The sequence below is a fragment of the Mustela erminea genome, chromosome 21 (genome assembly GCF_009829155.1).
Source record: "Mustela erminea isolate mMusErm1 chromosome 21, mMusErm1.Pri, whole genome shotgun sequence".
Taxonomy (NCBI): domain Eukaryota; kingdom Metazoa; phylum Chordata; class Mammalia; order Carnivora; family Mustelidae; genus Mustela; species Mustela erminea.
The window spans coordinates 17,163,780-17,189,387 of record NC_045634.1 but is presented as its reverse complement, the minus strand read 5'-3'; the positions used below and the strand labels follow the sequence as shown (position 1 = coordinate 17,189,387).

The window sequence follows — 25,608 nt, the reverse complement described above, 5'->3', positions numbered from 1 at the left end:
CTTTCTGAGTTAGATTTGCATTTCTTATTAGAAGAGTATATCCACTGAAGATGTCTAACTTTTTCCTTTTAAGTACAAATACCACTTTCTCTCACTCCAGGAAGCTTCCTTTCGATCTGAGTGCCTCAAGTGTGCCACCTGTCTATGGATGTCACTGGGGTAAATGAGCTTGTTATATCTATGTCAGTCGCTGATGTTAAACCATTTATGAAGTGATGTCAGAAAAAAGAAAATAACTTTAATCTGCTAGTATAGATATGTGGCTAAAATAGTCTCCAGAATTTTAAAATGCCATCTGAAATTCTCAATCACAAAATCCTTAGATAAAGATTAAACAGCAAAACACTTACTTGAGTTCTTGTCGCTCCTTTTGACTATTACATAAGAAGTTTCCAAACTGGCAGGAATAAATGTGATGTTGAATGTGAATCAAAAATCTTTCATTGAACTCAAAGGCACAGGGAAACTGTTCCATTAACTGCCAGACACACTCAATGAACTGATCAATGACTGGAGAGATTTCTTTTGGGTCACCATCTAGGTTGCCGTATCTAAACAAAATATGAGAGATTTTATAGCAGGTTGGGGGTTTTTATTTATAAAGCTATAAATGCAAACACGATCACAAAAGAAACCCTAGTTTCTAGATAAACCTTATAAACCTGAGGTGCACAAGTGGGAAAAATTAACTTCTTAAATTCCACTTTCAAGAGAAACTTCGTACTGAAGGTCTGGCTACGGAAGGGACGTATGGTTAGAAAAGAATTAGTAAAAAGATAAAATTCAAGGGAGCTTTCCATGGCAAAAGAACATTTTTTCTTCTTTTAATGAGCCTTCTTTAATTCAAGCTTCAAAAGTACATCAGGACTTTTGAAGTAAATCTAACACTTTATTTAATTAGCAATTTGTGGGAGTGTAGTTTTTTTGTTTTTGTTTTTGTTGGGTTTTTTTTGCTTTTGCACTGCTTTGTTGGAAGGGAAGAGGAAGAAAGACACCTTGAAAAACAAATTGTGGGGGCGCCTGGGTGGCTCAGTGGGTTAAGCCTCTGCCTTCGGCTCAGGTCATGATCTCAGGGTCCTGGGATCGAGCCCCACATCGGGCTCTCTGCTCATCAGGGAGCCTGCTTCCTCCTCTCTCTCTCTCTGCCGGCCTCTCTGACTACTTGTGATCTCTCTGTCAAATAATAAAAAAAAAAATTAAAAAAGAAAACACCAAATTGTGGTTTCCCAAGTTTCTCAGATATTTCTAGAGTAATGTTAAAGCCTGTCACATAATTTATTTCCCATGTGACAATTCCCATATTTCCAGGCTCCTATATACCTTTATATCTCCCATCTTTGTTTTTCAGGAGTACATCAGAATCTTCTCCCTCACATTTGTACTGATTTTTTTAAGTGGCTTCCACACCCAGCATCAAGCCCAAACAGGGCTTGAATTCAACCCTGAGATCAGGACCCAAGTCAAGATCACGAATCGGATGCTCAACTGACTGAGCAACCCGGGCAGGTGCCCCTTGTATTGATTTTTAAATGAAGGCTGCCTAGTCCTTTACACTATTAAGTGAATTTTAGAATCCAAAAGTGGGGACTGGGGTGCCATCAAATTCAAAGTAACAGTATAGAAACTTACCTGCTCAGCAAGAGATAACCAACTTTAGAATAGAAATGACCAGAGATCAGTTTAGGAGTTTTTCTAAGAGTGAAAACACTAGAAACTGGAAACTTCTCAAAAGTTTAAGTTCCACTCAACTTGGTAGCTTTAAAAAGGGCTTCCTCATAAAACAATTACATAGCTAGTCTTTGTCCATTTCCACATTCTTTCTGTCCATACATCCTCTATCTCAGAGTTGCTAACTGCCACAAGGTAATAGAACTTCATTTATCTGTGATACAATGTATACAACAAAACTTTTAACTTTTCGAATAAGATACACAAAGAAAAGTCTGTTTCCCCCCACTCAGTTGAAAACTTCAGAAGCAGGTTTTTTTATCGTACACATTCAAACCAACAGATTTTTAAATTTTTTTTTTTACCTGTGATTAAACTTATGACCAAAGGAAATCCAGTCCTTTTCAATTAATACCTACATAAAAAAGAATATAAATATCATGGAGAGAAGCAAACAAGGAAATATAAGAGACCCCCAACCAACAGTGCTGAAGGATTCAAAGGATTTTGGGGAAGTCACTATCCTTAGATAGTGTAGACGAATGCACCGTCATTGTCCACCAAGACAGACGTGCAGAACGGCAAAGCTGAAGGTCATCCATGGGGAAAACATGGGAATGGATATATGAAAAGGTAATAGCAGCACCCACTGAGTGCTTTCTGGGAAACACTGTTCATTTTGCTTCATATATAATCGCATTTTACTGTGGGACAAGTAGGATCACTCATTTTTCAAAAGGAGAAACTGACAGGCTTAATTCTCTTAAGATCACACTACTAAGAAGTGGTGGATGCTACCTCGTAACCTAGCTCTTTCTACGCTAAAGCCCATCTCTTAACCAACAGGTCTCAGTATAATATCAAATACCAACCTCCTTACAAGAGCAATTAGGAATATTTTCCTATGATCTTTGTGACACATTAGGAAAATCCCAAAATGACAAGTGTTGGGGACATAATAGAGGAGTTTCAGCCCTGTTTTAAAATTGGGGTAACACGAGTTTATAATTTCAAATTATCTGGATGTTAAAAAAAAAATCAAATAGTACAGACCAATCCCATGCTCTACAATGGCCAAGGGATTTCCCTTTAAAAATTTGGAGTGGTTGAAGTTCGCCCTTGACAACATATAAATTTAATGGGGCAGAATCAGAGAGTCCATGGTGGTAGAGGATGGTGTGAAGAGGCGTGTGAGCCAGGAACCCTCCACCCGCCCAGTGGGCATGAAGGAATCCAGCCTTCCTAACCTCAGTCCAGGGGAGGGAGTTGCACTCAGATGTCTCAGTGCTATCACAGGGAATTGAAAGTTCTGACACTTTCCAAAAAAAAAAAAAAAAAGAAAGAAATAAAAAGAAACAGCCCATAAAGGAAACCTCTGCCACTTCTCTTGTCCCCAGAGTGTCCGCTGATCTCAGTCGATGAAGGAGATCTAGCAGCAGAGAGCCCCCTGGTCAGGCTCCTCTGGCAGCGTCTGTCCCTCGCATGGATTCAGGATCCACTGAAGCACTTTCTACCACATCGTGGTGCCAGAGGCGAGAACCAGCTAGTCTCCCAGTCCCTAGGAAACCCCTGCGGTCAAGCTGCAGAACGGGGCTCCAGCTCAGCCAGAGCTTCACACCCCGGGAGCTACACAAATAATCTGTGGGTGGAAGGAACACGTCGCACTGTGATGCACACCTAAAAGGTGAAAGTCTAGGAAAGGTCACACCGTAGTTTCAACAGAGAGCACAGAAACAACGAAGTTCTCAATACTCTGAGCCAGAGTAGTGAAGGACTACCTAAAAAAATCAAAGCGGTAAGTAAAACGTTTTTCCTCTCAAGGACTTTTCATGCATCATTCAGAAATTTTTTTCTCCAAATATTTTTTTCTGAAAAATTTTTCTACCACATGTTCACATGTTACCTCAACTTGGAATATTTATGAGCAAATAATTTATAAAATTCACTATTTTACAGACTACTGAACATAGTCTATATTGACCCCCAAATTCACATTTCATAGCACCAATTTGAATAGCTTCCAATATCCCAGAAATTCACTTCTTTACTCCAAGACCATTTTCTACCTTTTCCCTTTTAATCTTGCTGATCTACCAAGAGAAGAGTAACAGCGAGAGGAAAAAAAGTTGCCAACGGTTGTCGAAAGAGAGATGCGTTCTGTTCACGGCCCCGCGTGGGAGAGAAGCCCAGCAGCCACACTCACCATAAAGCCCTTCAGGGTCCGGTAATGCGGATCTAGCAGGAGGCTGGCCACTGAGCACACTTGGGCAGTCCTGTCCCAACCATCGGAACAGTGAACAAGCACGCTGGCCCCTTCCTCTGAAACTGCCTGAAAAACACAGGGTCAGCAGAGAGTCAGAAAGAATGGCCACAAAAAGGAAAAACATCTCATCAGAACAAGGTTTGGGTTTATACCTACGGAAAGAAAAAGGGGAGTGGAAAAAAAAAAAATAACCCAAAGCAACTAATTTAGTGTTTGTGCCCCATCCATTTAGGATAGAGCCAGGGAGTGGCTTGGTGCTGGCAACCAGAACGTTTCCTTCCTGTCCACCCAGGAGCCACCCCCAGACCACCGCGAGTACACACACGTGCTACAGTGGACACGCGCCTCCTGAGCAAACCTCTCCAGACCCACCGTCCGCCCTCTCCTCTGGGTTCCACCTTAAACCTTCCCAATACGGAAATTCTGCAGCTGCTACTGGCCTCAATCATTTCCAAAATGGGAAAGACACAAAAAATTATATGTAGTAACACCATGAAATTAGAGATCAAAGGATAGGAGTCCAGCAGTGGAACCAGGGAGTGAGGGAAGAAAGAGAAAACACGGTAAAAATTACGGCAGCAAGTCTCAAAGATTCCTATCTGCTACTACAAATGTGTACACAATTTTTAGCTGAGCATCGTCTGACAGGAAACAAACTGGGAAACATGGTAGAGAATACAACATAGCACTTTCACTACCAGAAGTCCTATTTTTTCTTATTTTTTTTTCTATTTATTCATTTTCTGTGTCCCATACCAGAATGCAAGCTCTGTAAGAGAAGAAAATCTGGTTTATTTGGCATCGTGTGCTCAGCACCGATAAAAGTGCCGGGCACTAAATAAATATTTACTCTGCATCCACGATGGCCTTAATGTGCCTTAACCAGCCCGAGTTCTCCAGTCGCCACAGAAAGTCACTCATGGACGGAGATTTCAGTTCACACACTGCAATATGAATAAATGAATTCTCGAATAAAGGGGAGCATACCACATCTTCAGAAAAGACGTGGTTGTCTTTAGGTATAAATTTGAGAGGGACTTATAAAAACAAATAGAACTAACAAAAAAAAAATTGAGAAAATAGACAATGCATCCAAAACCTGTTTATATGAAAGTTGCAGCGAGACTGTTCTGTGGCAGAAGGGAACCGACCTACCAGGTTTGGAAACAGGACTTAACTTACACCATGTGGCAAAGGAGTTGCAGTTTACTAAGATGGAAGACCGGCTCGGTCACTGAAGTGCCACACATTTGGATGTATGTACTCTCCTATAGGCAGTTCTTTCCTCCACTTAGGACCAAGTCTACCCGAAGAGAATACTCTGAAAATGTCTTCCCATGTACTGCTGTGCCGGCACACTACCGACAGAGCGCTGTCCTCTCTTTGGCAGCAATCACATGTTTACGAGGCCAAACATCATGGTCTGCAAAGCCAGCTAGCTCCCCACTCGGCGAGCCACAGCTGACTACGTGCATGGCAGCCTCAGCAGATGGGGAGGGTAAACAGGATGTCCATCCTGAAGTCAGAGCTCCCTGGCTGCTCGGCCCTTACAACTTACCTTTGCAATGAAGATCCCTGCATCCATGATGGCCTTGATGTGCCTTAACCAGCCCGAGTTCTCCAGTCCCCACAGAAAGTCACTCATGGACGGAGATTTCAGTTCACACACTGCAAGGTAAATCATGCGATGAAAGCAAAATAAAGACAATCTTACTTTATATATGCTCATATTTGCAGGTAATTTGTTAATGATTCCTTCATCACTGTATTTTCTGGAGGAAATTAAGTCAGGGTAAGTGTCCATACTTGTAAAATTGGTTCTACTGAACCACTTCAAGTAAGGCTCTTCTACTCTCTCTGGTCCTAGGGGATGCTGCATCTGTTCAGAAGTATTCTATTTGTAAAGTTTAAACCCCAATATTAATGGAAATCATGGGCCACAGTCAAGGTCCAGAAGAGAAGACCTGTTTATCCTTCAGCAAAGATATCGGCAGTGGCTCACGCAGGAGCAGGCTACAGAGGAGAGTTCCTGGATCGAACCCCAGCACCTGCCCAGTTAGACCTCCACAGCACCCAACGCCTTCTGTTCAGGACCACTGTGAAAACAAAACGACTGTCCTAACCAGGAGCAACATCTCCATAATTTTGCGGAATCCCGCAGAAAACCTTGCTGAGGATGTTGAAACCCTTGGTCTAGTCTCCTACGTGTTTGGGATCCAAAAGCATCTTTTCTTTCTGTGCAGGATTTCCTAGTTGAGAAATTACCGTGTTTGGGGCTGGAGTCATGACACTGGCAGAAGCAAACTGAAAACTGCTCAGGAGCAACCTTCCTTTTCAAGGCCAAATATTTCACAGGATGGATATGCCCATTTTTTACCCATTCATCTGCTGGTGGGCGTTTGGGTTATTTCCACTTCTGAGCTCTGACGAACAATGCAGCTATGAACATTCGTGTGCAAGTTTTCTGTAGAAGTAGGTTTCAGTTCTCGTGGGGCCATCCTTAGGAGAGGACTCGCGAGGTCACACGGGTTAACCACTCGGGAGGCTGCCCAAGGTGCTGTCTTCCTCAGCTGCCACACCGGGCTACATCCCGGGGGCAACGACCGCAAGGCTTCTGATGTCCCCACATCCGCGCCAACACTGGTTATCCCTCGGCTTTCTGACTCCCGCATCCCTAGTGGTTGTGCAGTGCTGTGTCACTGTGGCCTCGATTACTTGGCGGCTTGTTTCTTGTCTTGCTTATAAGGTCAGTGATTCATTTAAGGAAATGTTTCCTATATTGAATATAGCATTTCTAGATGTTCTTATCAGAGGGTGTTTTATATTCAGTCTGACATCTTGGGGAACTGGGAAGGCCTCGTGTTTCACTTAGATTTTAGTTTTATGTGAACCAACTTGTACGTCTTAGTAATAATCACCATGTGTGCAGGGGCAACAACACGTGGTCCTATTCAAGGCCATGGGCTTCAGAGTCGGATCTTCTAGCATCCAGATTCCAGCTCTATGCTCTCAACAATGCAACCTGGGCTAGTTACCAAGCCTTGATTTCCTCAAGTGTGCCATGGGGATAAAACGCCTTCCTCAAAGTGTTAACTGAAGAGTGAAATAAGCTAATGTATATACCCCATGCTGGGAGATGGAAAATTCAGAAATGGTCGCCGTGAACTATGCTTTACCATCTGTTCGTCCAGTGCGGTGTCCTGACAGTTAGGAGGTACAGACTCATTCACACCCCACCTCAGAGCTGAGGCTTAGAAAGGTCAGAACACAAAGTGATCAATGGCAGGAGAGCCCAAGGCCTCTAACGAAGAAGCTGAGTGTCTGCCACCACACCAGGGCTACCCTGGTGGGTGTAACTCGAAATCGTACCTCTACTAGTAATAATAATAGCAAAACTTAAATAGTACTTACCAGGTGCCAGATAGTCCTCCAGGTGCTTTTTTTTTTTTTTTTTTAAATGCATTTTATTTATTTGACATGGAGAACACAGGCAGGGGGAGCAGCAGGCGGAGGGAGAGGGAAAGGGAGAAGCAGCCTTCCTGATGAGCAGGGAACCAAATGTGGGGCTCCATCCCAGGACCCTGTCATCATGAACTGAGCCAAAGGCAGACGCTTAACCGACTGAGCCACCCAGGCACCCCTCCAGGTGCTTTCTATACAATAGTTTTCTAATCGTCCTAGAAATCATATGAAGAAGGTACTATTATTATCCTTATTTATAAAAGTGGAAAACAATGCAAAGAGAGGTTAAGTAACTTGTCCAAGGTCACTAGCTGATAAGCGGTGAGGCTCAGATTCAGTCTGGCTCCAAAGTACATTCTCTTAAGCAATGTCTATCGATCTCGGTTATATTATTTTTTGTAATTCACACATGAACCACTCTAAATGCTCCTTGTCTCCCACCTACTATCAACTTGAAGTTTACACACTTTGTCCCTCAGAACCGTACTGTGCAGTGCGGCAGCCACTAGTCCCACGTGGCTGTTGAATATCTGAAATGGAGCGAGTCTGAACTGAGATACGCTGTGAGTGCAAAGGAGATCCTAAATGTGAAATACTCAGTATGAAAAAAAGGATAAAAAGTATCTCACTGGGGCACCTGGGTGGCTCAGTCGGTTAAGCCTCTGCCTTTGGCTCAGGTCATGATCTCAGGGTCCTGGGATCAAGCCCTGCATCGGGCTCCCTGCTTAGCAGGGAGCCTGCTTCCGTCTCTCTCTCCACCTGCTTCTCCGCCTTCTTGTGATCTCTGTCAAATAAATAAATAAATAAATAAATAAATAATCTTAAAAAAAAGAAGGCTCTCAATAGTAGCTTCTGTTATGACTACATGTTGAAATGATAATATTTGGGATATATCAAGTTAAATACAAATGTATTATGAAAATTTGCCCATTTCCTTTAACTTTTTGATGCGGCCACTAGAAAATGTGAAATTTCAAATGTTGTCCACACGAGTGACTTCCACTATACTTCTCTGGGCAGCAGCGACGTTGGGGGAAGATGAACCTGATTAGCTGTACCCCCACAATAATGTTTTAAATTAGGTACTCTCTCATGCACCCTGGAATAATACATTGTAATGACGGAGGAGGTGATAAAAGGTGTATCTGTCTTTTGCAAAGTCGGCAAAAAGGGCATTTAGGAGGGGGAAATGGCAAAGGAGGGATGGCTTCCAGCCTGGGCCAAAGAGCCTCCCAAGGCACGGCGGGCAGCTTTAGGAAGGAGAGTGCAACGAAGTTGATGCCGTGCAGCCAGCTAGTCAGGGTGCACCTGCTAAGTTCTCCTGCGAGCTCAGGGGTGTGTACCCAGTCTGGAATCTGATGGAAAGACAGACCGACAGCCTCCAGTTAAAACTGGGCAAGGCCTGCCTTCCCTCCCCAGTGACACTGCCCGGCAGTCCCACTTGGTTCCTGCAGGGGGCAGGCTCGCCTCTGCCTGTGCACCCAGCCCGGAGGAAAGGCCTGAAATTCCAGCACCGGAAGGGCCCTCTCACCACTCCCTGGGCGCCTCCTCTTTGGTCTTTCTGTTTAACCCCAGGCCATGACCCAAAGTGTTCAACTTAATCCTAAAATACACACATGCCACCACGTAGAGTCTCAGGACTCCACTGATTCCTTTAAATCTTTCACAGATAACATTACCTTGCAAACAGTTTGTTGTTGTTGTTTTTCCTTTTCACTAAATAGGCCGACCTTTCCAGTTGTTATTATAGGGCTTAGGGCTAGTTGGCATTCCCGTTTATTTCAGAAGGTCCAGGGAGCCTGAGGGATATCTTGGCATCCAAACCCTGAAGCTCAGCCCAAGAACAAATGATCCTTTTCACCTTCTCTTCCCACAAGGCATGGAAGTGACAGCAAGCTTTAAAATAAGACACCAGGCTTTCCAGCTAACCTGGAGATGGTCTGGGCCAAAAGCAGGAGAGGAACAGAGAGCTCACAGAAACCGGGCCCTAAAAGGTACTGCCAGAGAGAATGTTCCAGTGTTTCCCTCTTCACTTAGCTCGCTCAGCAAGGAGACAAGCTGCTGGATCTCCTGCCGGACCAGCTTCCTCCTTCCCACACTGAGAATGGCTCCTTGTTGAACATTTGTGTTTTCAGGAACACTAAAGCTGTGTACTTTAAGTGAACTACCCTCACCAGGTTTTCGGGCAAGGTAATGACTGTAAGGGTGTTCTCCCGCCAAATGCTGAGTGGCCGGGTGAGAGCAAACAGCTCTACAGATGATTAATACACACGGACAGATGGGGGAACACTTGAGACTCAAACAATCAGGGCCTGCACTTTTAAATATAAAACTGGTGGGTTTGTTTGGATAAACTCAGGATAAGGCAGAAATACTGATTTGTTCACTCTTGTTGCCAAACCCAAACCAATATTTACAAACCATTTTGCTGAACGAAGTTCATTTCAGCTGACATCAGAGGCATATGCCACAGAGAATCGTACTTACTGAGTGGGAGTTTAATGCCCAGGTCTAACAATATTTGTTTTACGTAAAAGAGCAACCGTATCCCATAAACATATATGGATAACATATAAAAAGATAACATAAAAAAAAGATAATTATAGGACATAAGGAAATAAGAGGAAATAAGAAATTTACTTGGAAGAAAATAAGCCTTGCCTGATCTTCTTTAAGAAAGTCACTAACACCAATCTCCTTTCCTCGTGTACAGTTGCTGGGTGGGATCCTGGAGGATGCAAAGACAGTCTCCATCTGGACCCCAGGAGATCATTCTTTCTCGTCTCCTAAAACCTGAAGTTGAAGAGTTCATGGCCCTCCCTTAATGACCAGCCTGCCAGCCACGTGAGTTCTGTTAATGTGTTGATTTTCCCCTTTCCCATTTTGGAGTCCAAACCCCAAGCCCAATGAAATGCTCTTCAGAGAACTGGTCAAAGGATAATAATCTCCCTTCACTTAACCTCCTAGCAGGTGAACCCATTCAAAGAGGATTTTATGATGGACTCTTGACATGGAAATGTTTGGTTAAGCCTGTTTTATGGTTTGCCTTCTACTCAGAGCCCACCACGGTGACACAGAATAAACTTCTGAGCTCTGCACAGACTGTATTCAATTTATTAATGTTAGTGGTATGCTCCTCCCCAGGCCAAGGACCGTGGGCCCTCTTTATAGAGAACTCTATATAATGGAGAGCTTTGCGTTTTAGCGTCTTCACAGCATGCCAACAAGATTAGTGATTATTCTTTAAAACGACTCCAGCCTAGGGCATGCGTGCTGCTTTCTGGAACTGCTATACAACAATGCCACGAAACCCAACTTTGTACAGCCTTGTTTTCCTTTAAGGAATTTGGTGATCATATAAATTGGTAAGGTACAATCGAGCCTAAATTCTTTATACCTGTGTTAGTACTGCTAGCGTACAAAGCATTGAGAATAGTATACACAAGTACTCATATGCATAAGTGTGTGTGTGTGTGTTGAGCTGCTAATAAACATGAAAGCATGTACATACATACATTCCAGTAATACTAATTACCATTGTCCTAAAGGAAATCTAGCAGCAGGTTCACAAAAGAATGCCCTCAGCATTTATGAGCTTTGCATGTGAATTTGTGTCTAAAAACACCACTTGCGGCAAATAAAAAGTATATATGTGCCCATTTATATTACATCTACGGTCTATAAGGCTTGGGGCTTAGTTTTCTCTCAATGAACTGACGCAACCTCCCATCTACAGTAGGTCTGATTTTCTCAACTTACAGAAGAGGAACAGGTTCAGATGCTAGCAGCCCAGTTAAGGACACTTGATCGGAATCTAACTCCCTTGACTCCAATTTCCATATATTTTTCCACTACAAAGAGAGAATAGTTAAGTCACTATGCCAACTGAGCCAGGATGAACAGGAAGTTAACTGAAGGTGAGGCTTAGAGTCTAAATAGGAAACTTAAGTGAAAATAGAGAAGGCTAGACTGGGAGAAAATGCTGAGAGGTTAGGAAGTCCAGGTGGATAGAAAGTATTAGCGGCAGGCCCTGGAGAGAAAGCTCAGGAATCATGTAAGATGAAGACGGTGGCAGCAAGTGGGCGGCTCCACACACCTGCTGTGAAAGCTGCCAGGACCAACGTTCTCACCAAATCTCAAACCTTACCGTCGCTGGCAAGCAAATACGGAATTGCCAGATCCCAACTACAGCTCGCCTTGTCACTACAATTAGTCATGTCTATCTTTAGTTGCATGGGAGGCACTGTCTTCTGCAAGCATTCCTTTTGCAAATGCCCTAGTTACCCAAAAACTAGCCATCATGATTAACAAAATAAAACAAATTCTGAGGGTGAAATTAATCTTAGAATTGTCTCAGTGAACGTCAAGGGACAGCATAATTAGGATGAAAATAGCCACAATTCTCTTATTAAATCACTTTGTTGTCCTCTCTTTTTTTTTTTAAATTTTATTTATTTATTTGGCACACACAGAGAGAGAAAGATCACAAGTAGGCAGGCAGAGAGAGAGAGGGGGAAGCAGGCTCCCTGCTGAGCAGAGAGCCTGATGCGGGACTTGATCCCAGGACCCCGAGATCATGACCTGAGCTGAAGGCAGAGGCTTCACCCACTGAGCCACCCAGGCGCCCTGTTGTCCTCTCTTTGATAATGTCACCCAGACATAAAGTCCTTGGCTTTGACGCCCAGTTCAAACATTCGACTGGCTGCCATACCCCGGGATAGACCTCAGTAACAAGCAAGCATCATCTGTTCCCCTGCCCACGATTTTTGCCCTCCATCCAAATCAATACTTCATTTTGTATTAATGAATGAATTTTTCGACCCAATGCCCAGCATGTAGAAAACGCTCAGGAACTGTCTGATGTACAGAGGAATGTCTGGGAGAACTTGAGGAGCCCCGACGCCATGTCGTACTTCCTGTAAGCGGGGATTATGGCTGCTACTCGACAGACATTCTCTACCATCCAGGGTATTAGTTACTCCCAGTTTGCAGGTGGAAAGGTGTTAAAGTTTACCAAGTTATCATCCATAGTTACACAGTCAGTAAATTATTGAACTGGAGTCCAGTCTACAGCCCATATGCCCCCAAGGGACAGTGCTTTTTCCTCTGTGCCTTAATGCTTACGATATGCTTGTACGGATTAGCTGATACCACCCAGCTCCCATTCGCCCCATTCTACATCCTCTTACAACACCACAGAGAGCAAGGTACATGCTCTTGATCTATTTCTTTCCTCCAAGTGACCATGAATTGATAACGAGTAAATCCTGACAGGACAGGTCGGTTGGTCACGTGGAAGGCTCTCTGAAAAACCTTGGATTGAAGCTATCTAGTGCCATTTTAATGGAAAATTGGGTTTTCTGTGTGGAAAACCATGCTTTGTTGCTTAATTTTAAAGGATAATAACCAGATTTTCAGCCAGGTCCTGCTGACTGTCTCATCTAATAGGTTAGTAATTGAGGAAATTAATAGTGGTAAAAAGTCCAAACGTAGAGAACAGAAAAAAAAAAAAGATGAGCTTTATAGCCTTTTATTAGCTCCTATCTGGTAGAACTCCATCAACTAGTAGGCGATGTAATAGGAAATACTTTAAAATGAAAAACTTAAATCTGAATATCTGTAGAGTTGAAGCGCTCCATTTCTTCTGGGTTGAATTAGCCATCACCTCAGAAAGACATGAGGTGAGCAAGAAAGTCTCCAACAGGGCGCCTGGGTGGCACAGCGGGTTAAAGCCTCTGCTTTTGGCTCAGGTCATGATCTCAGGGTCCTGGGATTGAACCCCGCATCGGGCTCTCTGCTCAGCAGGGAGCCTGCTTCCTCCTCTCTCTCTCTGCCTGCCTCTCTGCCTACTTGTGATCTCTGTCTGTCAAATAAATAAATAAAATCTTTAAAAAAACAAAACAGTCTCCAACAAAAGGGACATTTTAACTGATAACCACAGCCTTAACTCTGAGCAGAAAGAAGTGTGTGGGTGTGTTAGGGACTGTTCATTTCTAGACCTTGGTGCGCCCAAAGCAACTTGGGAGGGAGACCAGAGCAGTTAAGTCGGAGACCATAATACCCGCCGCCCCCATGACGTCTTCAAAATTCTCTTCTTTCAACCGTCCTTTCTACACCTGATGAAGGCTCTGAATAATGGGCCTTAGAACCTTCACACAGAAGTGCAGCGCAGATATGATCTCTGGGGCCGCCTGATTTTGCCACAAAACGTCTCCCGTCAATGCCCATAGTTCCAGGGGATATGACAAGTGCGGTTCCACTTTGGCGACTGCTAAAAAGATTCTAGTCTTAAATTGCACCGAGTCTGGTCCGTTTCAAACAGCTCTTCACTGTAGTGTTGCCCAAATCGCAGAACAGACACGGGCCTTTCTTCCTGTGCTCTGGACCCATTCCCATATGACATGCCATGGGGCTAAGGTTTGTATCTCTGTGAAATAATTTGCTGAGAAAACATCCAAAAGGCCTGACAGGTGGTTTATTAAATGATTTTTAATGGGCTTTTGCTGAGTGGACATTGACCATAACATAAGGCAAGCACTTCCATGTCTCTGAAATTGTGCTATCTTACTCTGTGTCTCTTGAATAACGAAACTGAGAAAAGTTACCTATAAAAAGTCTGGCTGACTGAATTAATCTATAGCCCACTAACCTACCCATTTACTCAGTACTTACTTCCAAATGAAGTATTATCTCTCAAGAGAAAGCATAATAGACCTTACACTGGAAAGAAAACACTTCATAGTTTGCAAGAAACTTTTTCAATCGGTAAGTTAGAGATGATATATTGTTAACGTTCTTTTACAAATACAGGAAATGAGATTTGTTTAAGTTTATTCGGAGACTATAAAGCAAAAGCCCATACCCAGATCTTTAGACTCTTAGGCCAGGACACTTTCTACCCAACCAGCTACCTAGAGAGACCATAAAGCCAGGTGGTTAAGAGTATGGCATCTGAACCCATACTGATCAGGTGAGAATCTTCGTTCTGTCGTCTACTGCTGTGAGCTTGTGTGAGATCCTCAGCCTCTGACCTCAATTTCCTCCTTTTTAAAATGAGGACATTCTGGAAACTGGTATGGAGTTTCCTCAAGAAGTTAAAATTTGAGCTACCCTACAACCCAGTAATTACACTGCTGGGGATTTGCCCTAAAGATACAGATGTAGTGATCCGAAGGGGCACATGCACCCAATGTTCATAGCATCAATGTCCACAATAGCCAAACTGTGGAAGGAGCTGAGATGTCCTTCAACAGACGAACGGGTAAAGAAGATATAGTCCATATATACGATGGAGTATTATTCAGCCATCAGAAGGGATAAATACCCACCATTTGCATCCACATGGATGGAACTGGAGGGAATTATACTGAGTGAAATAAATCAATCAGAGAAGGACAATTATCTTATGGTTTCACTCATGTGGAATATAAGAAACAGTACAAAGGATAAAAGGGGAAGGGAGGGAAAGCTGTCTCCCTCTCTGAGGGAGACCAACCATGAGAGACTGCACTCTGGGGAACAAACTGAGGGCTGTGGAAGGGGAGGGGTGGGGAATGGGGCAACTGGGTGACGGGTATTAAGGAGGGCACGTGATCTAATGAGAACTGTGTCTTATACAAAACTAATGAATCATTGCATACTATATCAAAAACAAATGAAGTACTATATGTTGGCTAATTGCATTAAAAAAAAGAGAGAATAGCTCTAACAAGACTGCCACGAGGACCACTGAATAAATACACCTGAGAAAATTAAAAGAGTGTCCAGTACATAGTAATCACATCGCAGATGTTACAACACCATTACTATGTGGGTGGTTACCACAAGCCTAACACCATATCCACAAATCAGTGAAGAGTGCTCTAACATGATAGAAAGTACTAGGCTCAAATCCTGCTTTGTTATGAGATCCTGGGAAATGCATGTTTTAAATTAAATTAAATTTTAAATTAAATATGTAATATAAAAATATTTTTAAATGTGGGACGTCTGGGTAGCTTAGTCGGTTAAGTGTCCAGCTCTTGATGTCAGCTCAGATCTTGATCTCAGAGTCATGAATTCAAGCCCTGTGTTGGGCTCCAGTGCAGAGTCCACTTAAGGAAAGAAATATATATATATATATATATATATATATATATATATATATATATATATATATATATATATATAGTACTAGATTCTAGAACTAGAGACTTATGCTTTGAAAAAATAACCTGCCATATTGTGAATAACATATAAAGAGAGGTCCAAATGGAGAGAAGCATGGGCTTTCTTATTGACTGTTCCAATAAAAAAAGAAAATATAGGTCATCCTTTTATTATTTAAGGGAAAAACATTATATGATCAAAAGGGAAAGCCTAGTAGAAAACAATCAATTGCAAAATTGCTACATAACTAGAAGGCATCATTACTATCTCATTGGGACACATGAATACTACAACACAGTTTGCTTTAGGACTTATAAATCAAAGTTAAAATTAAGTGAGCTCTATAAAAGGACCTATATCAGAAGTGAACTTGGTCCTAAATTTCAGTTTCTGATGAAATATCCTGCAGCTCTTGCTCACAGACAGAGCCAGAATGCAAACAATTTTTTCTCTTCTATTATTCAAATTCTATTCTGATAATATTAATTAGCAGTAGTTAAAAAAAATCAAAGGCAATAATAACTACGAATAAAAATGTACTAGCACACTTCCTACCAAGTCACCAGCAGCACAAATCTTCCAATCTCTTTGATGCCAAGGACGGCTGTTGGAAGCAGGAAAAGCCCTAGAAGGGGGGACTGATTGCATCACTTCATCAGCTGAGCCTCCACAAGTGGTTTATAATTTACTTGGTAAAAACAGATAGTCAAACATTGGTCAAGTTCCCTGAAAGGCATCCAGAAGGTTGTCCTTGCTTACTGCGCTGACAGAGGGCTGGAAAGTGATGTCCAGTTACCGTGATCCCTCACGTAATAGGGACTTCACTACAGGACTCAGTCAGTTTGCCGTCCTTTTGAAGGAGACAGTCAGACCACAGACAGAAGGGCAGGAGGAATGGTTCCTAATAAGAGACCAGATAAGCACTAGTTCCAAAACTAAAGTCAGAGTGATAGTTTTAAGAGCTACTTTGTACATTGAAGAAAATGTGTGTTGTCGGAAGTCCGCTTATGAAATCACTAAATGAAAAATATGAAGCGTATCACCCTAGATGTTTTTTGATGATTCTGGCAGTGATGCACACCTTTCATACTAATGTTAGAGTACCCTTTTAATAACAGGACAAAGCTAGTTCGATTTTTTGACACGTAAAAGGCACAACTTATAGCAAGGACAGCCACACTGCCCATGATTATCTCCAAAAGTTTAAGAAGCTCAAACAATCAGGGCTCCTGGGTGGCTCAGTCTGTTAAGGGTCTGCCTTCAGCTCAGGTCATGATCTCAGTGTCCTGGGATTGAGCCCCATGTCCAGCTCCCCACTTACCAGGGGGTATTTGCCCCTCTCTCTTTGCCCCTCCCCCTGCTCATGCTTCGTGTCTCTGTCTCTTTCTCTCAAATAAATAAAATCTTTAAAAAAAAAAAGGGCTCAAAAATCATGCCTATGATATTGTTACAGTGGTCTGGGACATGGCAGATGATATGTGAAAATAAGGCGGAGATTCTCTGGGGCAGATTTTTTTTTTCAGGTTTAGGATGAGATTTTGTTTAATTATTCAAATGTACATGATTCAAATATTTGCAACCTGTAAAGTCACAGACCCGACACAGCTGGAAGGACCCGGAGAAATTATTAGTCCAAGCTTCTCGTTTTATGGCAGGTAACAAACAGCCCAGTGAAGGTGACTGCTGGGCTTCAAAGCAAGAGAGCAGACCCAGGGAATCCAGGAAGGAGAATGGAAATCAGGAATGTGTTGCTCAAGGCCCTCCAGCCCTACTGGCAGGCTCTCCCTACCCCCTGTCCTTCCTATGAAGCAAAGAACTACATACTGAGAGCAAATGTGTACCCCTAGAAAAAAGGAATTCAGCACTTTCTTTGTCCTCCTCCATTCCACCCCAAGTTTCCTGTTCAGGCAGCCCACTGTCCTCACACAGTTCCACCTTTTCAGGGCCTTCCCCCCAAGAGCGAGCACAGCATTTGCAGCCTCTCCAGGACCCCAAGGTACAAAGCAAAGGGCCCCCTTTCTCTGCGGTTCCCACTAGAGCCAGAAGTTGTGCCTGTGACAACACATTCCTCCTCGCACGCCTTTACAATCACATGGAGCATAAGCAGTAAAGGAGGCTGGGTTTGCTTGAAATGCAGAATTTCTGCAAATCAGCTTATGGCTGGTTTGGCCACAAGAATGGCTGTTGTACATCACATAATCCATCTTTGTCATTTCCTCCCCCATAAGCCCGAGTGGCTGTGTCCTGTGGTGTGAAGGGCTGGGGTGGGTGTGGGGGAGGGTGAAGGGGTGGGGAACGCCATGCGGGGAAGGGATATATGCGCAGGCGCACTGTGGTAGTTGCTGCCCTGGAGAAATGACTAGATTGTTTTATGGCGGGTAACAGCCCAGTGAAGGTGACTGCTGGGCTTCAGAGCAAGAGAGCTGACCCAGGGAATCCAGGAAGGAGAATGGAAATCAGGAATGTGCTGCTCAAGGCCCTCCAGCACCTCCAATACCCTCCCTTCTAATGGCCGTTTGTCCACTCGGATTCATTTTATACAACTCCATGTCCACACATGAACAGAGCTAGTTATTGCTTTAAATGCAGGACTGCTTGATCTAAATGGCCTTGAATGTGGGTTAAACTAATATCATGAGGGAGAAAGAAAAAACACTCCTGTGCACTTTCATTGTATACTCTAAACACTGGACAGGGCCTGACTCTGCTAACCAAGTGAAAAACCATTTCCCCATGACACTTAACAAAAAATAAGAGAAAGGCTTAAATGTTTAAGTAGTCCTTGCAATACGATACCCTCTTCTCAACTTATCCCACTTATATAAACAGCATCATTGTGCAAACAACTTAAAAAACAAAAGACTATCTTATTCTGCTTGACATTACAACCTTTCACTGTATTTTTTTTAATGCTATGCGTAAGACAATGGCTTACCTTCCAGCATTTTCTGCAGACTGCTCCTCATAACATGGATGTTCTCTATCCCGATAAACTGAAACTTGATATTGGAGTAGTTGTCTTCGTTCTCATAGCCTTTCCCTGCAGCACGATTTGCCATTGCATTGAGCTGCAGTGGTCAGCAAAACAGAGCAGTCACCAATGATATTCAGCGCATAAAACAATCAGAACATCTCACCGACGGTGATAACGGCATTCAAAATGGCGTGCGGAAACACAACATGCTTGAAATCACTGGAACCTTCTGTTGAGCTAAGTGATTCCAGGCACTCATGCTGAGCTTATATTCCACAGCATAAATGTGTTGGTGTGAGGAACACTTTCTTAGCGGGAAAGCATTCTACAGATAAACCCTTCTGGAGAGGTCTTTCGTGGTTCCACCAGAGATGACTAATTGAATATAGAATTCTGTGATAGAGCCAAATTGCCCTCACTCAACCAAATGACATAACCTGTAGGTTGGCAGAAGAATATCAGCAGATACAGCTGGCAGTCCAAAGCTCTGTAACTTAAATTGTATCTTCCAGTATTATATTGCCAATAAACTCATTATCCAATAGGAATTGTGGTGTGATCTTAATTTGTCTACAAGAATTCCCCAATTAAACCTTGAGCAGGAGTCACGGACTAAAATGGTGAGTGCATGTAGAACTATCTCCAGAGCCATTTTCTCCAGGCTCTTAATTTCAATCTAGAGACCTGCTAGGAGGGCTTCTGGGCCACTTTCATTACCACAGTGCTGTATTTGGTGGGGATTTCCCAGTACAAACTGGGTTAAAGATAAGGGACTTTGAAGAATTTTGTTAAATGCAAACCTCTGCCCCCGTCCTGTGTAACTAAAACCAGGAAGGGGACAAGTCCTGCCGTAGCTGAGAAATACATACATTTCTGGAATGGGTGTATCACTGCTTAATTCTATCTTTGCTGTCTGGCTAAGCAGGTGATCACATCCTAGAAAGTGCTAGTCACTGACCATGCTCTTCTCTGGTCCCCAAAAGGCAGGCAGAAAACTGATACCAGGCAGTCACCGCCAGAAAAAAAAATACATCCATTTTACAAATTAACAAATACTTCTCAAAAAGCCAAGTTTAGAAAAAGCTAAAAACCAAGCTTAGTTAAAAGCAAAAATATTCTTTGGCACAGATCTGATCTTTACACAATTAAAACTACCAGCACATAAAGACAGATGTCCAAGGATGTTTATTAAAACTTTATAATAGTAAAAACCTGAAAACCTATGAATATCTCAATAGGGCAACAGGTAGATTAATTATGGTATATTCACACCATGAACTTCTACAGAGACAAAAAGACATAGATTCTAGAAAGAGAGAGAGAAAAAAAGAGAGACAGACATAGAGACAGACTCGGAATTGGCCCATGACATCATTAAGTGAAAAGAGTAACCTAAAGAATAATATTCATTCAGTAATCTCATTCCTTATAAAACAAAGTACAGATATGTATTTATGCTTATACATGTTTGATTAAGCAGATTAAAACTACAAACACACACACACAAAAACAAAACCTATGAATATGGATCCCAACATGGCAGCAATTAGAGTAGAAACACTGAGGTGATAAGCACCAGGGGACACTACAAATACTACTTTTGATGCCTTTGTGTTCTTTGTTACTAAAATATATTAGGTTTGTAATTCAAATAATAGACATAACAGGTATTAGAAGTGAAAAATGAAACAGCAGAGGGCAAGCTGGTGCCACTCAGAGCTGGGGCTAGTGGACACCTCCCTTCTCCAGAGCGGTCCTGCTCACAATTTAGTGCCTGTGACATCAGCCCAAGACACTGCTTCCAGTGATTGCCACCTTTCTCCTGGGCATGCTCTGAGAATAAAAGGTTTGGCCTTCCTCAAGGAAAAAAAAAAAAAATATATATATATATATATATATATATATATATATATGTATGTATGTGTGTGTATACACACACACACACACACATATTTATATATAAAAGATGTTATTTTGAAGACAACTCATGTTTATGCTTTAAAATCTTTAAATATTTTAAGGGGAATTTTTTCCTAAAATTACCTATAAGCATTATTCTTTTGAAACGTACTGTTGCATGATTATTTTCCAACGCTGTTGCCCTATCCTTTACAACAAACTTTATAAAATAAAACAATTAATAGATTACTTGCAAGAATCTTGATGCTACATGAGCCTTATATTTCTTCTGTATCTTAAATAATTCGAATTAGGCCTCCCTACCACATACTGCAGAGATACCCTTTTTAAATAGTGTAGTAAATAAAACCCCAAATACCATTTGTACTATGCTTTGAATGTGTAATTAGAACTCTGTTCATATTCATAAATAGTTGAGACCCTGTGACATGGGATAATTTGTTTGGTCTTTCAAAGCAAAGGAGCAACACAAGATGGCTTCTTGAAAGTCAACGATACTTCTCATAATGAACAGAAGATGGCGATATTTAATCTAGCATCCGAGGTGTACTTTGTCAAGGTTTCCACAGATTTCACTGGGGACTTACCAGGATAGTGTAGCAAATGCTGAACCCTCAGAGCAGGAAGTATGGTTTTAGGATTAATAAAAATTCAAGAAGCTATCCTGGACCTAGTTTATAAATTTCCAGAAAAGTCTGCCTTGTGTAAATCAAACAGTATTAGAATAAGTCTAATTTGTCCCCCATGCCTTTGGCTGAGAACTCCAGCTCTCACGAGCGAAGGAAAAGCTATTCAACTCCATTCCAAAAAATTCTCAAATAAGTAAAACAGTGGAGGTAACTGCATTCCAGCTTCAATTTATGCGTAAGGAACACAACAGACAAATGACACGCAGAGCTGAGAAAAAATGCTGTTTTCTTACCCAAGATCACTCCACTATTTGATAATCTCAGCATCTTTGGGGACAGAAAAGCTTATCAGTGAAATAAAAAGAACCCACTCATTTCTCCACAAACCCTTTTTTTTGTTGTTGTTGTTAATTTGAGAGAGAGACAGAGACAGCACAAACAGAGGGAGAGGCAGAGGGAGAAGTAGGCTCCCCACTGAGCAGGGAGCCCAACATGGGGCCACATCCCAGGACCCCGAGATCATGACCCGCGCTGAGGGCAGACACGTAATTGACTGAGCCCAGATGCCCCTCCACAAACTCTTAATGAATAACGGACTCGATCGGCCAGGACGAGGCAGGAGCTGAGTGACCAGCAGAGGCCGGAATGACAGGAGTTCAAATGGGGACCAGCACCATGTGGCCTAGGGGATCGGGGATCCCGTCTCATGAAAGCAAAAAGCCTTGAGGTGGACTTAGTCATCTGGGACATGGAGACAAAGGGGAGGGCATTCCAGAAGACGTGGGACACGAGATCAAGGGGCAGATGGGTATCTGTGAGCCGACAGGAGCCGACCAGAGTCGATGGTTCATGGATGGTTGCAGGAGAGAGAGAGGCTAAAAATTTCAAGTCCTCTAACAGAGAGGCCAAATCAGAAGGCTAACGGCAGTTGAGAGCAACTGAAGGACTCTGAGCAGGTTTGCTGGAACATTTTAGGATGTCGTGTAGACGGCGGAGAAGTCCCACTGGGCTACGGTGGAAGACGTAGGCTCCGCGGCGAGACTCAGGGAAGATGTACTGATGGGCTGCCTGGCCCGACAAAGGACTGAATGTCGGACTGAAGGGGAGAGGTGAACGGGCCAAGAATGTTAAGAAACAGAATCAGATTCTTCCTGTGACCGTCAATCCATCCATCCGTCAGACACACCACAACCAGGAGAGCTTCGCCAACGATAATCTTGGTATCAACTTAATGGGCAGCCTGGTCACTCGGAAGACTAGATCTCTCTTAGCCCTCGGTCTCCGATTTCAGTAGAGCACATTCTGTACCTGCACAATGGCAGGCGCTGATCGGACGGGGGTGGGAAATGAGAACAGAAGTTATCTTGGCAGGAGGAGGCGGGGGCCCCAGCCGAGCAGCGAGCGTCACGGGATGCTCCTTTCGCTCCCTCCATTTCTAACTGGTGAAATGAAGAGCCTGAACTTGTGGCATAACATGACAATATGAGAAGGCTTGCTTTCTCGCAACTTCTGTGTACAGCTCTGCGAGTGAAATCCTCCTTCTACCCCGGAGGGCATCTTAGGCAGAATGAATAGCTTTTGGGTAATCACCATCCAGCTCCATTTAAAATCCCAATCCCATATAAGATGCAAAATTATCTCTTTCCCTCATTACAGACTGTGGGGACGGGCAAGGGGGTCTGCTCTCTGACTCCCTTCTGGTTCCTCTTTCTTCTCGGCCCTATCTGCTTTGGGGGGGGGGGGGTGGAGGCAGGTCCAGAGGAGGGATGGGGTAAACATCTCTTTATGAAGCTGGCAAGACCACACGTCTTTCTCTATTGATGTCACTGTTTTTCTGGACACACCTGCCGGCCATCACTGCCCTCTCGCTGCAAGGGTCCAAATGCTGCTTCTCCTAGGGCCTGCATGTGCGCTCATGAAGATACGAGGTACACAGGTCACGGACATGGGAGATTCCCAGGCTTCAGCCTCTTCTAATCCCCTCAACTTGCCTCCCCAGCAAACACCCCGCAGTCACATGCAGCTGGGGACAAGCCCTCTTTGGAGGGACACTAGCAAGATGGCTCCTGCGCACTTCCTCAGTGTGCACTTGACCCAACAGGGGTGCAGACCACGCCACCTCTCTGAACCCTGCTGTTCTCCAATTCCCTTTCCCCCTGCTCACCGCAGCACGGCCGGGACACACCCCACTAGAAGAGGAGGTCCTACATTCTCCTCTTACAGGCGCCCCAATCCTTACAACGGATTCTCTCAAATCCTGCCCCCACCCCCCACGGGACTTGAAGCCACCTCATTACTGATCCCAGAGAAACACAAAAACAGCCAGCATCCCATAATGCAACTAAAAACCTGCTTACAGGGAGCAATTAGAAACCATAACCACAAAGCCGTCTTTGCGGGGAAGCAGCAAGGACAAAAGGCAGAGCATCAGCAGAGGCAGGCGGCCGCCCAACCTCCGCCCTTCTCAGCTCGGGGCTCCCTCCCAGGGTGGCAGAGCCCAGCTCAGAGCCCTGCTGGCCCCTCTGGCCCTGGCCTGATTCTGGATGAGCTTCTGGGAGGTTCTACAGCTCTGTGTCTCCAGCTTCACTACGGTGTGCTCGGAGGTGGCAGCCCTGCTGAGGCGGAGGCGGACGCAAGGCTCCCCGGGACACTGCAGTAAAGGGCGTCACCGCCCGGTGGGCAGAGCCCAGGCTTTGGCCACAGGTGAGCCTGCACCGGCGCGCGGGCTCTGTCCTCAACTGTGCGACCTTGGGCAGATTTATACTTAACCTCTCGAAATCTAAGCCCTCTCCTTAAAAAGAAAACATCTCATTTTCAGGATTACTGTAAGAATTAAACAAGCATTTTTATAAGCTCGGCAAAGTCCCCGACTAAAAGTAACCCGAAGTCATCGACAAGGTTGACAGAAAATTGAGCTCCTCTCGTTTTACAATTCAACATCTACTGCATCCATATGGTTTCCTGTCTTCTTCTTCTTCTTCTTCTTCTTCTTTTTTTTTTTGGTTAAGATTTTATTTATTTATTTAACGCAGAGAAAGAGAGAGAGATCACAAGTAGGTAGAGAAGCAGTCAGAGAGAGGGGAAAGCAGGCTCCCCACTGAGCAGGGAACCCGATGTGGGGCTCGATCCCAGGACCCTGGGATCATGACCCGAGCTGAAGGCGGAGGCTTAACCCACTGAGCCACCCAGGCGCCCCGTTTCCTATCTTCTTAAGACACCAAATCCCAGCAGGAATATATGCCCTCAAGCGCAGAGTTGTTTTGGGGCAGATATTCAATACATGCCGGGACCTCACCACCTCTGCCTCCCAAGATTTTAATGTCAACAAGCAATTCAGGAGGCTTTCATCTCAACAGGCAGCGTGTGGGGCGAGCCTTGCTCTCAGGGCAGGAATGATTCAGATGCCTCCTGATCCCTTCTCTCTCTCTCTCTTTTAAGGTTTTATTTATTTATTTGATAGAGAGAGACACAGCGACAGAGGGAACACGAGGAGGGGGAGAAGGAGGCTTCCCACTGAGCAGAGAGCCCAGTGTGGGGCTCGATCCCAGGATGTTGGGATCCTGACCAGAGCTGAAGGCAGACGCTTAACAACTGAGCCACCCAGGCCCTTCTCTTTTTAGTTAAACCGGAGAGCAAACTCAGGGCAGGGCCCCAGTGCCCGCTCCTACCACCTATTAACAACCATGGGCTCCGTCCCTGGCTACCAAGGAAGCCTAACACTCGGGAACCAAAAGTCAACAGACTTGTTCTTGAAAAGAACAAGAGGCCAAAGCAGCGAGTTCAGAACTCCTGCGAAGTGTGTGGCTGGGTAAGCAAATACAACAACGGGGCACTCGGATGAGACACCGGTTTTCTTTAATGGATCAGCCTCAAACTTCTTATCGCCACGAGTAAACACGCTTCGTGCTAAATATACCCTTCAAATCAAATCCTCTGGATTAATTCATTTTAAATCCGGAATACACCTGGCTCAACAGCTGCCACATTTTCCAGAAGGTTTCTGTGGTATAGTACACACTTGGATCACTGGCCCTGAAATGAGTAGGTGCATCTGTCTGGCTTTATTTAAATCTGGGAATGCAGGACAGGAGAAGGACACCCCAATTCAAGAAAGCCCTGTCCATCTTTTCCTTTTCCTGGGCTCCCGCATGAGCCTAAGACGCAGGCCTTCTTCAGTTCCCCTCGGGTCATGAGGAAATTACAAACAGCGGCACTTGACTTACATGAAAGGTACAGTGAAGAGGCCAGAAAACAGCCGAGGTTAGAAGGGGGGGAGGCAGTGCGATCAGCCAGAGAGAAAAGTCCACACCCAAAGAGAACCGTCAAGTCAGAGGGCTCCTGGTGGCTTTCAAGTGAAAATCTGCCAGCAGAGCAGCTTCGTTTTGTTTTTGTTTTGTTTTCCAGTTTGAGATTCTTACCAATGTGTTTTGTTTTCACATTACGTAAAGGGAAGAGACTCCTCCACGTGTGTCTGCTAGGATGGGCTCCAGCTATAACATGGGCTTTATTGTTGATCTCGGGACTGATTTGCTGATTTGGTGTCT

At 43.9% G+C, this 25,608-nt stretch overlaps 1 protein-coding gene across 1 annotated transcript in view; it reads right to left on the bottom strand.

The window, feature by feature from the left end:
• MTMR7 (myotubularin related protein 7) overlaps window positions 1–25,608 on the bottom strand; it is a 107,558-nt gene that overhangs the window by 7,862 nt on the left and 74,088 nt on the right. The window contains exons 7-11 of the mRNA XM_032328954.1: window positions 18,477–18,609; window positions 5,490–5,599; window positions 3,872–3,997; window positions 2,034–2,083; window positions 351–551 (exon numbers count right to left, since the gene is read on the bottom strand). Of these exons, the coding sequence (XP_032184845.1) occupies window positions 351–551; window positions 2,034–2,083; window positions 3,872–3,997; window positions 5,490–5,599; window positions 18,477–18,609 (620 nt within the window). The remainder of the gene's footprint in view (window positions 1–350; window positions 552–2,033; window positions 2,084–3,871; window positions 3,998–5,489; window positions 5,600–18,476; window positions 18,610–25,608) is intronic.